General features: G+C 28.9%; 1 protein-coding gene across 1 annotated transcript in view; it reads left to right on the top strand.

Moving 5' to 3' along the window:
• LOC113385504 overlaps positions 1 to 17039 on the top strand; it is a 48326-nt gene that overhangs the window by 15887 nt on the left and 15400 nt on the right. Inside the window, exons 2-7 of the mRNA XM_026623358.1 lie at positions 12115 to 12172; positions 14347 to 14532; positions 14752 to 15011; positions 15263 to 15387; positions 15829 to 15958; positions 16662 to 16847. Of these exons, the coding sequence (XP_026479143.1) occupies positions 12115 to 12172; positions 14347 to 14532; positions 14752 to 15011; positions 15263 to 15387; positions 15829 to 15958; positions 16662 to 16847 (945 nt within the window). The remainder of the gene's footprint in view (positions 1 to 12114; positions 12173 to 14346; positions 14533 to 14751; positions 15012 to 15262; positions 15388 to 15828; positions 15959 to 16661; positions 16848 to 17039) is intronic.

Here is a 17039-nt window from a genome sequence, read left to right as displayed (position 1 = left end):
TTTTAAAATTTTTAATTATAATACACTTTGTATATCTCATTCAAGTAGAAGTGTCTGGCCTGGTGATTAAATTTATTCATCAAGGTTTTGCAGGAATAAGATGTCATCACATTACACTAATATTATCTTCACTAGTACCTACCAGAAATAAATTGTTTGCAGATTTCTATTCAAAGATATATGTTTATTGTTTAATTATACGTGATTTGTATTGTACACAACTATTAGCATACGCACTGCATAATCGTAATTCCTTATGTATCCGAATAGCACTTTCTAACGTTCAAAACTTTCGTTTAAAATAAGTGCTGGTAAAAATTTGGTTTGCAAATTTATTATGACAAATATGTTTGTATTGACTATCCATAAATTAAACATATAGGTATAACATAGCTCTTAAAGAATTGCCCAATGAATTTATTAAGGCTAAATTAGCCTCACACTTCATTTAGCTCTCTTTTCTGTGAAAAGTTAGAAAATAATTTGTAAATTATATCACAGTTTTTTTATGCCATGGCCCATTTGTTCCATTATTCAAGTTATATATTAATTTAGATTTCTTATTAACTACCCATAAAAAATATATTGTTCAGTTCTCTCAAAACCTGCTATTTTTTCTCAAAACTGTCTGCATGTAAAATTTAAAAGTAAACATTTTTAATCTTTCAGTATAACTCGACAAAGACTTCAAAAATTCATAAAATTGTTCAAAACTATTGTAAAACCTTTACAACATTTTTTAACTTCTCGTCAGAAAAGTTTATATTATTGGCAGAAAATCCGATTTGCTATTTACATAAATTTTTGAAAACCAGTAGTTTACTTTTAGGAATAGGTTATTACAAGTGGACAGGTCTATGAGATGAGTGTAGATTATATTATAAATTTTCAATCCTAAGTATTATTATAAAGTTATAAAAATATTAGTACTATAATATCATTTTATCATGTTGCATGTAATTATTTCCAATGCCTATTTATTTATTAACCTAATTAATTATTCATCAAAATACAGTTATTAGAGGGCCGCATTACTGTAAAATGACGATATCTGATAAAAATGCAGCTCCCAGGAAATTCTTACGCTGTTTATAAATTTATTAAAGATAAATTGGAAACTGGTTGTAACTGAGTGACCTTAACATTTTAAGACCAGATTGTTGATTTGTCCAATACATGATGACATATTACTTTACCAAGAACAACACGTTTTTTCGTATGGGAATTATTTTTTCCATGGCTCCAAATGTATTTTCAACTTTGCCACTAGGGAAACGTGTTAATTAGTTTTTGGCAAAGGCAGGTATAGCCGTTCTAAAGATTCGGGGCAAAAAGTGCCAAAAATGAAAATTCAATTTCTCGGAGAGCGTAGTGTCTGATTTGTATGATTCAAAAAACATTTCATTTGTATTTAGTAAATGAAGAACTGATAAACTTTTTGAAAAGGCAGGTCTAGCGGTTTTGGAGATTTAATAAAAAAAAATTGAAAAAAATGACATTTTGGCGAACAAAAATGATTATTAGACATTAGACAAATTTGCAGATATTTTATATGTGTTTTAATTATAAGAGCAAATTATGTTTACATTTCCATGGATTTCGTACAAATGTTCATACGTTAGACGGCAAGGCGGCGCTTACGCGCTTTGATATTTTGTCTCTATGCAGTTAAAGCAGTACGATTGCTTTGAAAAAAAGTTCAGAACTTCCAAAATATTACAAAATAAAGAAAACATTTTTTTCAAAAAGTCTTTTTTCCAAAAAAATATATTTTTTTTTTTAAATTTATAGTTTCTCAAAAATCTAATTTTTTCAAAGTAAATTTTTTTAAAAAATTTTAATCTTTTTGAAAAAAATAATTTTTGGTACGGGAAGTTCCAGCAGTTCGTCCCTCAAGGCACGATGCCATGCACCCCCTGTAGATTTGAAATAATATTGTTAACTAAATTTATACTTCACTTGTTGACATAATAGTGACGGACCTTTAAACCCTCCTCTCCCCTAAAGCTAGTTTTGATAATATTGTCCCCTGTAAAGAGTGTCGGATGCACGTAACACGATATGTTGAATTCCAATTCCTTGTCATTTTAACTTTGCCTGTTCGGAATACATAATTTATAAATCTTGGACAAAGGCATGTTTTCGTTTAATTTCTTTTATTTTCTTCGAGATATGCCGAACTGCCTATTGTATTGGCTTAAGCAAGGAAGTTCGATGAACTAGAGATTCAAATTTCTAAAAAGAAATCTTCGGAAGCACATATTTACATGGTGTCACTTAGTATTTGCTCATATTATGCAATCGTATTTGCTCTTCCGATATGATTGCAAAACACATTGTTGGAGTGCTGTAGTGACATATCAAGAGATATATAAGTGGTAATAAAGATAACTGAAAAAAGGTCAGTTTATTTGAATTTGAGTACTAATTTGTTAATTTGAAATTGATCTTGTTTGTCTATCACATATATGCGTTTGTGTCATATATGGATTATTGGAAAGACAAAAATTGTAATACCACGAAAACCAAATGTAATATAAAAACTAGCTGTAAGTGGAATTCTGTCTTAAGGCAATTAGGGCATCGTGCCTTAAGGCAAATTGCTCGAACTTCCCGTACCAAAAATTATTATTTTTTTAAAAACGATTAACATTTTTGAAAAAAAATTACTTCGAAAAAAATAGATTTTTGAGAAACTATAAATTTGATAAAAAATTACTTTTTTTTGAAAAAAAAAATTTATTTGAAATTTTCTTCATTTTGACATATTTTGGAAATTCTGAACTTTTTTCAAAGCAATCGCACTGCTTGAGCTCCGTAGAGACAAAATGTCAAAGCTCGCAAGTGCCGCGCCGCCGTCTAACGCATAAGCATTGGTACGGAACCCATAGAAATGTAAAAATTAATCGTTTTAAAAAAAAATAATAATTTTTGGTACGGGAAGTTCCAGCAATTTGCCTTAAGGCACGATGCCCTAATTGCCTTAAGACAGAATTTCACTTACAGCTAGTTTACTATTGAAAATTTAATGGTTTGAAAAACATTAGGAAAGACCGGTTAAGGTTATGCCACTTTTTTTGATCAGCCATAATTTTGTTAATTTACCAGTTAGCTGGAAGAAAATTAAATTTAACTAGCTGTAAGTGGAATTCTGTCTTAAGGCAATTAAAGCATCGTGCCTTAAGGCAAATTGCTGGAACTTCCCGTACCAAAAATTATTATTTTTTTAAAAACGATTATCATTTTTGAATAAAAATTACTTTAAAAAATAAGATTTTTGAGAAACTATAAATTGGACAAAAAATTACTTTTTTTGAACAAAAAATTTTTAAAAAAAAATATTTTTTTTTTTTTAATATTTTTTTTTTTGAAAAAAAAAATTTTTTTCTTTATTTTGACATATCGTGGAAGATCTGAACTTTCTTTTCAAAGCAATCGTACTGCTTAAACTGCATAGGGACAAAATATAAAGCGCGTAAGCCCCGCGTCAATGTCTAACGCATAAGCATTGGTACGGAACCTATAGGAATGTTAACAAAATGTATACTTATTGTTAAAATCTCTATAAAATATCTGATTATTTGATGTGCATATGTCTAATGATCATTTTTGACCGCCAAATGGCTCATTTTTTTACTTTTTTCTCCATATCTCCGAAACCGCTAGACCTACCTTCATGAAAATTTTATCGATTCTTCATCTTGTCAATACAAGTGAAATGTTTTTTGAATTATTCAAATCGGACGCTCCGTTCTCTTAAAAACTGAGTTACCGTTTTCGGTACTTTTTGCCCCGTATCTTCGGAACGGCTGGACCTGCCTTCGCCAAAAACTAATCAGCACGTCTCCTTATCAATACAAATCGAATGTTTCTTGAATTATTCAAATCGGTTGATCCGTGTTCCCGAAATCGTCGACGAAAATTTGTATCCGCACATACATACACACACATACATACATTCTTACATACATACATACATACATACATACACACACACACACACACATACATCCATTTTTAACTTCCCGTAGGGTAAGTTATAGTAATCGTCCAAAAATCGAAATCAAAAATTTTTACATTTCTCGACGTTTTGAAGGTTTTTGAACATTTTGGCATACTTCAGAAAAAATGGATGTGTGCGTGTGTGTGTGTGTGTGTGTGTGTGTGTGTTTTGTATGTCCGCTTTTTTTCGTCCACGTTTTCGGGCGCACGGATCAACCGATTTGAATGGTTTAAAAAACATTCGATTCCTATTGATAGGGAGATGTGCTGATTAGTTTTTGGCAAAGGCAGGTCTAGCCGTTACGGAGATATGGAGCAAAGAGTGCAAAAAATAGAAAGCGAATTTTTGAGAGAACGGATCAACCGATTTGAATGGTTTAAAAAACATTCGATTCCTATTGATAGGGAGATGTGCTGATTAGTTTTTGGCAAAGGTAGGCCCAGAGGTTTCGGAGTTACAGAGCTAAATTTAAAAAAAATGGCTGTTTTTGAGAGAACTAAGCGTCCGATTTAAATGATTCAAAGAACTTTCTGCTTTTTTCAACAAAACAATTGATTTTGGAAAAAAAAATTTTTTGATTCTAATTTTTTTTCAAAAAAATTTTTTTGTAATTTTGGACTAAAAATTCAAAAAATCACCCAAGCTAAGCACAGTCTAAGCGCCACTCTGGTACAAATGTTTACCCAAGTGCGTTTAGACTGTTTGTGTACTGGAGCACTTTTCCAATTTTGTGAAAATTATTGAAAAATGTGAAAATGCCGCCAAGCTGAGCACAGTATAAGTGAAAATATCGCACAGAATTATTTGCAAATGCGTTTAGACTGTGACTATGCTGGAGCTTTTTCAATTTTGTGGAAATTTGGCAACTATTTTTTTTTTTTGAAATTTGATTCGAAATGAAATGACGATTGTTAATGTTCTGGAGGTGATAAATTGATTTATTTTTAATTAACTTTCCGTAGGGTAAGTTATAGTAATCGCACAAAAATCGAAAATGAAAATTTTTATATAACTTTACGTTTCAAAGGTTTCTGAATATATTGGCATACCTTAGAGAAAATTGATGTATGTGTGTGTATGTGTGTGTGTGCGTGCATTTGTGTGTGTTCAGATACAAATTTTCGTCGACGATTTCGGGAATCGGGATCATGCGCCCCACTAGTTTTCTAAGGTATGCCAAAATGTTCAGAAACCTCTGAAACGTAAAGATATATAAAAATTTTCATTTTTGATTTTTTTGCGATTACTATAACTTGCCCTACGGGAAGTTAATTATTCTGTCATTTAAAGTTATTTATAGCTCGTGCTAAAAATGGTCATAATTTAACTTTTTTTTACTTTTAGCATGTTTTAAAAGAAATAATTTTTTGAGAAACGACGCACATACAATTAATACAAATTTTCATTTAGAACTTTTCAAAGCAATTAATTTTCATCGCGGATCTAAGATTCAATTAGACGTGAACTTGTATTTTAAATTTTGTAGTTTGTGTTAAAAATAATATTTTGTTGAAGCACTTGTATATAATTTTAACAATTTCAATATAACTTAGACCTATTTATTTATTAATTAAATTTATTTATTAACTTCCCGTAGGGTAAGTTATTGGAATGGGTCGAAAATCGAAATTGAAAATTTTTACATTTCTCAACGTTTTGAAGGTTTCTGAACATTTTGACATACCTCAGAAAATAAGGATGTGTGTTTGTGAGTGTGTATGTATGTATGGATACAATTTTTCGTCCACGTTTTCGGGCGCACGGATCAACCGACTTGAATGGTTCAAAAAACATTCGATTCCTATTGATAGGGAGATTTGCTGATTAGTTTTTGGCAAAGGCAGGTCCAGTGGTTTCGGAGATACAGAGCTAAATAAGCAAAAAATGGCAGTTTTTGAGAGAACTAAGCGTCCGATTTGAATTATTCCAAAAACGTTCTGCTTGTTTTAACACAATAATTGATTTTGGAAAAAAAAATTCCAAAAATTATTTTTTTTGTATATCGAAAATAATTGATTTTTATTTTAATTCTGTTCTAATATACTTTAAACAAATAATTTCAACTTTCCAATTTAGTTTTTATAATTCATATAAATATTCGACAGTGTTACAATATTTATAATAATCTAATTTAAAACATTTAAAATTCCTCGATCATTTCGTTACGGTACGGGAAGTTCCAGCAATTTATTTATTTTATTTATTAAAGTAGAAAAGTAAAAATATAAAAATCAAATTAATTGATTTTATAATGCAATTTTGAACCCCTCAACAAAGCAAAAAATAACCCTGAGGAACTGTAAGAATCCAATTAAAATTTGTGGATTAATTTTCATTATTTATGGATCATTTTTATTTTTTTCAATATAGCATTTATGTGAGAAAAAATAGTCATATGTTATATACAAACATTTTAATATAAATTGTGATATTTTTTTACAGAAACTTTTCCTTGGCATATTAAATTGTTCAAAATAGCATTTTTTCCACTTTCCAATAAAAAAAAATCAGATATTTTTTCAAATTAAAACTTAAAATTTTGTAATTTATATTGTATTTGTAAAATTATACTCTATTTGTCAATTCAATTTGGTATAACATAAACACACATATAACCAGAGCCGGTCCTGGGGTACTCAGTGCCCGCATGCCAATTTTTTCCTATCGCCCCTCCCCCTTTTTGTTTTAACTTTTTGAACAGTCTATTATTAAAATTATATAAGAATTTACGTTATTTTTTTAAACTAATTTTTAATAAATCTGGATTTAGTACACAAAAAATTGATATAATCTAAATGCGCATAAAATACATTGATTTTTAATGTTAAGATCATCATCTAGGCGATTTGCGGGTGCTCAGAATCAATTTTAGTGCCTTTTCTATCGTTGTCGCACTTCCGAACTATTTTTAAATTCTTATTTCCAATCCAAACTTTTTTGGACATCAAAAAATTTCAGTATGTTCATTATTGCTTGCAAGAAAATTTTTAAATTTTCTTTTATTTCTAACGCATGTGTAAAATTAATATTTGGTTTTTGAAACAATTTACTTATTTATTTTGGAGATTTTTTGCGGCTTATTCTATTGAGCAAATCATAGAGAGCAAAAAACTTCTATCTTCTCATTATTAAATATTAATTTAATTTTTCATCATTTAAAATATCTAAAATTCCATCGTAAACTTCTAATTGATATAGTAAAGACCGAAGGGTTTTAAAGTTAAATTTAAAAAATATTGTCCAAGATTAGTAAAAGATGCAAAGAAATTATATATTTTCTGAATGATATTGAAAAAAAACATTATAAATTTCAATCCCGAATCTCGTTTTGGCGCCCCCTAAGGCGTGCGCCCGCATTTTTTGCATGCATCGCATTGCAAACAATCATATCAAATTATAGAGAAAACAACAATTAGTGGTAAAGAAGAAAATCGGAAAATAAGGAAGTGTTTAGTTTACTTTTCTAGATCAATTCTGAAAATTAATCATTCTTAGCTAAAAAAAAATTTGGGTTCAAATTATATATTTTTCAAAAAGCGTAATATATACAACTTTTTTCAATTTTTTTATATATTTTAATTGCAATATATTACACTTAGGACATTCAGTAATTATTTTGACTTTTATTATATGGATGTATATATAAAACTCATGATGATTTGTTTGTAAAAAATTTTAATTGGTTTATCATAATGTTCAAAACAACACAAAAAAATATTATTTATTGTCTACCTAGTAACTATCTATGACTTTTAGTATTTGCAATTTGTCTAAAAATTTTATTTGGTTTAATAATACTAGGAAATTAACATTTTTATAAATTCCGTATTATTCATATTAACAATTATTTTGTAATATATATAACGGATAATGTTTTTTTATAGATTTTTTTTGAATATTTAATTGTTTTAAATAGCACAAAAAACCCAAAACTTCCAATTTTGCATTTGCCATTTATCCACAAAATAATTTCAATAATTTGGTTAAATTTAAAAGAAGAATCCAAATTCTAAAATACCTGATTTCTCATAGTTTTGAAAAAATTTTTAAGATAAAAAAAATACGGGAAGTTCCAGCAATTTGCCTTAAGGCACGATGCCATGCCACCATTAGTTCATAATATAATATACAATTTTGTTTTACTACAATTATCTTTTTAGTCCGGAGGCCCTCGCACTAGGGTCTGTCTCAGTCCACTTAGCATTCAAGTAAGATCTTCAGGAATGCATGCGAACTCGTATGCATTTCGCCTACGTAGAATGCAAGTGTTGTTTCTAGATGCTAATTCAGCACATTACCATTCAGTATGTGCAGGTATTACTAATTCTTGTTATTTGCACAACTTGGCGCTTTCGAACATAAAGGACACTTATTGAAAAAAGCCGCTACTCATTATGAAACCCGGAGCTATTAAAATCGAGCGAGGAAATATCAGGAAATGGTGAAAGATACATTGCAATTGTACAATGTTAGATTTCAATACAATTCCTTCAATTGAACCTTGATATGTAGACTTCTATGGTATTTATAATGTATTCAATTTCAAGTGGAATAGTCATTCCTAACAATTCTGTAGCAAGTTAAAGTATAATTTATAATATTTATAAAAAAATTTGCAATTAGTAGGTTTATTTTTAATTCAAATATATATATATATATATATATATATATATATATATATATAACACCAACGACAACCAATTATTATCTAAAGAAATTAAGAAGTATCATAAAAACTGACTATATAGTCCTAGTAGCTCCGATTTTTGTTTAAAAAACTATGTTTAGTGGCGTAGCTTTTATGCAAATTGTATCATGTAACTTGATATCTTAATCAGTTAATATATGAATTGAATTGATTATAAGTAGATTTATAGCAGCAGTACTTTATAGTTTGCTATAGGACCTTTTACTTTTTGTAATTTTTAATTAATTAGTTAATTTTTGTAATTTTTTTTAATTTTATACAAATTTGCTAAAACTGCTATTTTAGTTTTAATGTCACGCCAGATACATACACAAGGTATGCTCTTGTTTTTTTATTTATTTTGATAAATAATTATAACTTAATCAATTAAACAATGTTAAAATCACGACTTTTTTATGGCAAATTTGCATAGTCTAGTTTTCTAACAATTTATTACAATGAAACCGCCTTTATGATCATTATCAAAAACTAAACAGCACGATTTCCATCCGATAACTTAAAAAAAAGATGTGAAATTGCAGCGATCATTTTTGAAAGAACGTCAAAGAAAGATCAAATTTTGGTTTACTTGTTCTCAACCTAGTACGCACATACACAAATATACATCTTCCATTAATCTTATTAGTAGAGTCAAACGATTTAGAATGACTTGAAACGCTAGTAAACAGAATTTGCTTAAGCAATATTTTTAAATTTCGATCCTATGAAAATAAAAAAGGACTATATCTAGTAGGGCAAGCACTGACATAATTACTTCGATATATATATATATATATATATATATATATATATATATATATATATATATATACCTGTTTAATGATACTATAATCATTCTACAACGTTTTTACTCATCTTAGATTCGTTGACTACCATTAACACAATGTTTTAATTAAGTAAGAATTATAGTTTATATTACAAAATAAATCCAAAAACCATTTGATCCATATACTACAAACAGAATATAGCAGTTCACAATAAAAATCATATGGTGCTCCTTCGGGCATTAGCACAAATGACGCTAAAGCCTAAAGGAAAGAAGTCATAACTTAGTCGTCGAAAGAATTACCTTTAAAATTAATAAATAATCAAAACTCCATTAAACAACTGATAAATTCATAGAAAACTGATCGATATTACTAGTACTGGCATAAGTTCAATAATTATAAAAAACTAATTACAAATAACAATCAATGAGTTCCCAAAGAAATATGAAAAAACAACAATATGCACTTAAAGGCGCGATACACATTTAACTGATTCCTGCAACAAAACTGTGACAATGACGCTCTACATCTGTCATGATTATGATTAGAACTTATTTCAAGTTATACGATCGTGGAAACGTTACTAATATTACTTAATTTTTAAATTGGTTCACTGGGTCATTTTTCCAAATGTATCATTTTGTCAGTGTTTCTCATAGTGGGTTTCAATATTATCCATAGCTTTTCACTTACATAAAAATATTGACCCTTATTTACTCTTTATTATTGTTGTGATTGATGCATATAAAGATATATGTAAAAAACATTTCTAGATACTTAAAATGTTTATAACATGTTCAGTAATAAATATCTATTCTACACTATAATGATGTATTAACACTCTTGGAATATTATATTTCTTATAGTAAATTTACACTACGGATTTTTTGGCAAAATCATAAACTTCGTCTTCAGAAACTTTAAAAAACCCGACCTCTCTATCGTTTAAAATAAAACCTCATATTAAAATACACGGAATGTCAATGCAAATTCCTCAACTGTTTAGAATTTTACACGAACGCGAGAAAAAATGACACATTGTTCATAAAAAAACCTTCGCACCTCATCTTAATTCGGACCTTGTCACTGACTATAAAGACCATATATCACCAACGATTTGAAGTTGGCGGCACATTTGTCACCATTGTCACCGCCATTGTTTCTGTATCCGTTTCCGTTCAAGGTCGTAACGGAAATCGCCGCTTGCATTCGTTAATTGCACTTCCTTCGAGAAATAAGAAACAACGGTTTCTTATTTTATTATGAGTTACATGTATTTTATGGCGATTTTGTAATTTTAAACTATCTGATACATGTGGGTAACGTATGAGTACAGTACCATCGTTCATTGTTCTTTTGTTTGTTGCGAAATATTATCCGCCATCTGGTAACACGATTAGAATTTGAATTTAAATTTGAATTTGAATGGATCGCTGAATGAAATTTTAATTTGTTAGGTAATTAACGATGTGCACTATTGTTGTTCTTCGATTTAATTTATAAGATACGATATTATGATAAAAACAAACATAAAAGAGGCATAATTTAATGTCATTTAGGGGTCAAACATAAATGTTTCGTTACAGGTCTATAATTGTATGAGTTTGTAGTCACCAGTGTCAAAAATCTAGGTGTTTGCTATGCAATCATTTGTTTTACACATAAAACCTAACCTCCAAAATTCACAAATGTCAAATTACAACTTTATCATAAGAACAGCTTTTGACTTGATAATTCGTACGTAAAGTCTAAACAAAGTTATTCATTATTTATTTATTTATTCATTTATTTTATTACATATCCTAGCCCACAGAATAGTTTCAAGTGGATTTGAAATGACTTAGGCATATATGATTTTTGGATACTAGAGATCAAAATAAGATACTTTGCCGAAGAAACCATGTCTTTAAAAGGAATTCCAGGAGTTGAATTTTGAAAAATTCCATTCGGAACAATTTAGAGAGCCCTAATCGCATCCAAATGTATGACCGACCCTAACTAACTTTGGAAGGTCGATCCACCTATGTCTATGCTTTACCCCCTGGAACCTCCTTCGAGAGCTGCAGAATACAGACATAATGCAACATAATAAAATAAAATACTAAATATATTTAAGGGGGTTGTTCGTTTTTTTTACAAAAAATGCAAGGTTTTTGTTTTTGTTTTTCTCGAAGTGTATATATCATAGAAACATGCTGTTTTCTTAAACAAAAATTACAAATTCATAGAATATTACAAAATTATCTTTTTCTTGCCGTCATTTTTTAACCAGGGGGCGCCAAAGTCGGCTTTGCAAAATCGATCTCTTTTGCGGTGCCACAGATAAATCCGTTGCGCATCGCCCGAAACAAAAAAAAAAAGAAATTACGTTCAAGAAGAAGTTTGAATCCAGCCCCCCTACCAAAATGAAAGAAAAAAAGCAAGAAGGAAAAAAATGGCAGCTATTTAAAAAAAAAGTGTTAAAAAGGCCTTTTTTTGGAGCGAGAAGCTTCGCAAAAATTTTACTAGCAAATTATTCTGAAATTATACTAGCAAGTTATTCTGAGCATTAAAATGAATCTTATTCATTCACAAATTATTATCTATTATTTACATATTTTCTTAATTGATATTAATTTATTTTTCATTTATTTTAGTGGCTCGGGGTGTGTATATGGCTCCTAGGAGCTTTATTATCACTGTCGGCTGTATCAGGTGAGTCTCCAGCATTTAACATATAGCTATCGAAATATTCAAATAACCTCTTTATAGATCATCAAAATATTTACATAGAAATTACTTATAAATGAATTTATATTTTAGTATTATTAATTGGAATTTAATGAATGATATAATTTTTTATAATTTGACATTGATAATTATTAATCACAATGAATTAAAATAAGGTGAATGACTTAAGTTTGCAATTCATATGGTATTTTAAATTATAATGCGACATTTTTTGCTAAGTTTATAAATTTATATGCTAATACAAAAAATGCTTATTTTCTCAAACTAGTTTTTAAATAATTGTGAATATTCGAAAAAGAATTTCTTTTAGTAAACTCTCAATAGTACAATATTGATATGTTTAATATTAACTTATTTATGAATTAAATAAATATATTATATATTACTGAAAGTAATATATCATACAAACAAAGCATTTGTAAGTTAGCTACAGGAATTTGTATTTTTATCATATTTTTTCTTGTGCTATAACTGGAGATCAAAAGTTTAAATAAAGTTGTAATAGTTTATAAATGCTATATACTTATTATTAATACAAATGTGTATAATGGTACAATGATTTATATTGATTTATCAGAATTGCATTTGCTCTTAAATATTAGTAAGAAAAACCCAAGTTCAATTTTAAAATGCTTTGAATGCGGAATTGCGATTAAAGTCGACTATAATTTACTATAATTCCAAAACTGCTACATATATTTTAATATAGTATATTAAAATATTTAAAAACATGAAAATAATATTGTTATTTATCTAATACAGCAAGGTATAAATAGGGGAAGTACCAACAAAATGACATGGTGTTTTATTTTTTTAATAATATTATAAACAGTCTCAATCGTTTTTACTCAACTAAGATTCATTGACTATCTGTGATATAGTTATCTTATTAGGAACTAATAATATATATTAAAAATTGGTGAAACTTATTGTAGAAATACTTTTGCCCATATACTATGGACATAATGACATATAAGGTGAAGACATACAGAGATACTAATTTTTAATAAGGAATTTTGTAAATGAATCGTTTAGTACTTTTTGGATCATCATCAAATATAACATAAGCCCGAAGGAACAAATCATCATATTCGACGGGCTTAAAATCAGAAAAGAGTATTTTCCAACAAATGCTCTTCTTTTTTCCCATGAATACTTTGGTCTGGTTTAACAAATAGTTAGAGTAGAAATTAAAAATCAGTCACCTCTGGTAGACATCAATTTTCTGTTTCCTTGGTCTCGAATAAACCATCCTGTACTGCTTCTTGTATAGATAAATATGTCATTTTGTCCGAAAGTGTAAATAATAAGAAAAAAACTAAAACACCTGTAATATGACACTAGTAATAAAATTCATCTAATTTACTAGTGCTGGCATGAATTCATTGATTTTAATAGAAATAATAACAAACAACAATAAATAGGTTCCAGAAATTAATGAAAAAAACTTTTTTGAAGACGTGTTGCAGAAATGATACTAAAACTATCCAATTTTTAAATAAGGGCAGTATGTCATTTTGTCCACATATGACAATTTGTTATTTTTTCTACTATTAGGATCTTTGTAAATACTAATGATAATAATAATAAATGGTAGTCTGCCCGAAGGCAGGTTAATTGTAAGAGAGACACCACAAATAAATGATTCCCTCATCCTTCGTCGTCTATCATTCCCATTTCCACTATTTTTATTCCCCATTTTTTCCAAACTACGGCTTCACTAATGCAGGAGGCACTCTTTTTGCAGAACTGGTCCGATCCAGTTTCCTCTTCTTTTCAGGTTTGTGCTCAGTAGTGCCCTTTCCTCGCTCACTTTTATTAGGACTAGGGCTAGTCGCTAGTCGGCAAGCGTTTTGGTTCTTGAAATCATAGCATTTGATATCTTATCAGTCTGCAATGGTTCCCAGAAATATCGGTTTTTGTATAAACCCTAATTAGGACTTATTCATTTGTTTTCTCGTCTGTTCACTTTATCTTCTCGATTTGTCTTCAGCACATAAAAAATACTAATATTAGAGACAAAGTTATAACGAAACTTTTCCAAATATTTAGGCACTAACTGTTTTTACAAGGGAATAAAATTTTATCTTATGAATTCCATGTTTGTAAAATATTTAATATTTATTTTTTCTGTCCAGGTGTACAACACGAGCCCCGTGTGGTATGCTACTACACCAACTGGAGTGTGTATAGGCCCGGTACGGCCACCTTCAACCCACTTAACATAAATCCGTACCTGTGTACGCATTTGATCTACGCGTTCGGCGGATTTACTAAGGAGAACACGCTGAAGCCATTTGATAAATATCAGGATGTTGAAAAAGGTAACAATTGGCAAAAGTAAAAGAATTATACACTTAATCATTTTTAATTAATTGGTAAAATGTAATGCTATAATACTAGAATGAAGAATATTGTGAATTTGATTAACAATTATCTGAGATTTTCAATATTGCATTGGAATTTCTAGACTAATCGAAATTATTTTTGATGTACATAATTTGAAGTTTTTACCATTGTTAATTATTATTTTTATTACCCAGGTGGATATGCGAAATTCGTGGGTTTGAAGACATACAACAAGAATTTGAAGACGATGCTCGCCCTCGGCGGATGGAACGAGGGATCCACGAGGTTTTCGCCAATGGTGGCCAATGCGACGAGAAGAGGCATTTTTGTCAAAAACGCTGTGAAATTCTTAAGACAAAACAAATTTGATGGTCTCGATCTGGATTGGGAATATCCTAGTTTCAGAGATGGAGGCAAACCTAGAGATCGCGATAATTATGCTCAATTTGTTCAGGTATAGATACCTAGCCATATTCTAAATGTTATTACAGTCTTGTATGAGAAACCATAATCTGCTGATCAGCTTTCAGATCATAGATTTATGTTTTATTACTATTATTAATCACCTGAAGTTCTTTATTCTAATTGTTAATTATTTCTGATTGTGTGTTGAAAATAAGTCTACTTATACCTTATCAGGATAGTATTTGATCCATCTATACTGCTTTGTATTTTAACATTTTGATTTTATTTATTATTTTATAGGAACTTCGTGAAGAATTTGAGAAAGAATCTTCAAAAACTGGAAGGACCCGTTTGCTCTTAACAATGGCAGTTCCAGCAGGTTTGGAATATGTCGACAAAGGTTATGATGTACCAAAACTAAATAAGTAAGTAAAAATTCAATACATACTTTACTCAATATCTTATTTGTAACTATTGAACAATTAAAAATATATGAATATAGTAACCTTTGATAAATCATTAAAAAAACTATTGGGGACAAGAATTAGTCGAATGCTATTTCTTATTAATTTAATAAATGCTTTGAGATTTTGCAGGAACAAGGAAGCATTAAAAATATAGAAGTCTCAAAAACTTTATCACATTTTTTGTTTATGAGATTTTGATGCAAAAATACACTTTGAAAAATTTTCAAGCTCGATCGAAATTTGTAAAATGCATGTAATGCCGGTGTAATAATTTTGGTCTATGTGTTGAAAAATATGTGCTAGTTAATAATTTGTCCCTTAAATTTTAATTATATTTTATATGCAAGGGGCAATAAATTTTTGTGTAGAAATATAATTATCTATATTTTTTCGTTTCAGATATTTGGACTGGATGAATTTATTGACATATGATTATCACTCATCATTTGAACCAGCCGTTAATCACCATGCTCCTCTATATTCTTTGGAAGAAGAATCTGAATATAATTATGATGCTGAACTCAATATTGTAAGTAGACCTAATAATATGAATATGAAAATTATTGTTAAACTAATTGACCAATAATTATTATAGTTATAAATATATCATTACTTTGTATGTTTTAAAATTATTTTTAGTTTATGATATAAAATGCCTTATTGTACCATTATTTTTTCAAGTTTCATTGTAAACTATTTGTTTTGAATTTAGTCAGTTTTCAAAAAGGCTTTCGATGTCAGAAACTTTGGAGGAAGAATTATTTTTTAACGCCCTTTTCATATTATATTGTATCAATAGATGGAACTAAAACATAGCGCAAGGGTTATGTTTTAATATTTAGCATTTAAATTGTAAATTATCCAATCCTGAAAATTTTTATTTAACACTTTATTTATATGAATCGGACAATTTGAGATCTATGAGCCAAAAACATATGCATATTTTGGAGCCGATAATAATATTTACTTTTCAATTAATATTTTGAGGAATACTTCATTTCTGTTATGGAACTAAGTAATGTGACTAAGAACTTAAGTCAAATTTAATAATTGACTATTTTGGAGATAATAAAGTTTGAATGTGACAAGATAAATAATCAAGACTGGTTTAAGTTACTGGTTCAAGTTACTAATTTCTGTACGATTTCTGTTTGAAATAATCAATATGGTTTATTTTACGTCAATATATCACGATTTACATTGACAAGTATTCAAGAAATATTATTTTTCAGCATCATACAATAAAGCACTACTTAGCAGCTGGTGCCGAAAGACATAAGTTAGTATTGGGAATACCAACTTATGGACGATCTTATACTTTGATAAACCCAGAAGCAAACGAAATTGGTGCTCCATCAGATGGTCCTGGTGAACAAGGTGATGCCACCAGGGAGAAGGGATACTTGGCCTATTACGAGGTAATTACAATTTATTACATTTGCTATATTTCTAAGATCAGTTACTAGTTATCAAATATCGTAAACTTATTTTTCTAACCAATCTACTGGACACATGATTTGCAATTAAATAGAAAATAATAAATCTTGTTTAAAATATTTCATTTGAAATATTATAATTAATTCATAATGCAATTATATAGTTTACGCATT

This window comes from Ctenocephalides felis, unplaced genomic scaffold, assembly GCF_003426905.1.
Source record: "Ctenocephalides felis isolate EL2017-DRISC unplaced genomic scaffold, ASM342690v1 CF-g0.4_SCAFFOLD_03571, whole genome shotgun sequence".
Taxonomy (NCBI): Eukaryota; Metazoa; Arthropoda; class Insecta; order Siphonaptera; family Pulicidae; genus Ctenocephalides; species Ctenocephalides felis.
The sequence above is the reverse complement of the archived record's forward strand: the minus strand, read 5'-3'. Positions and strand labels throughout refer to the sequence as shown.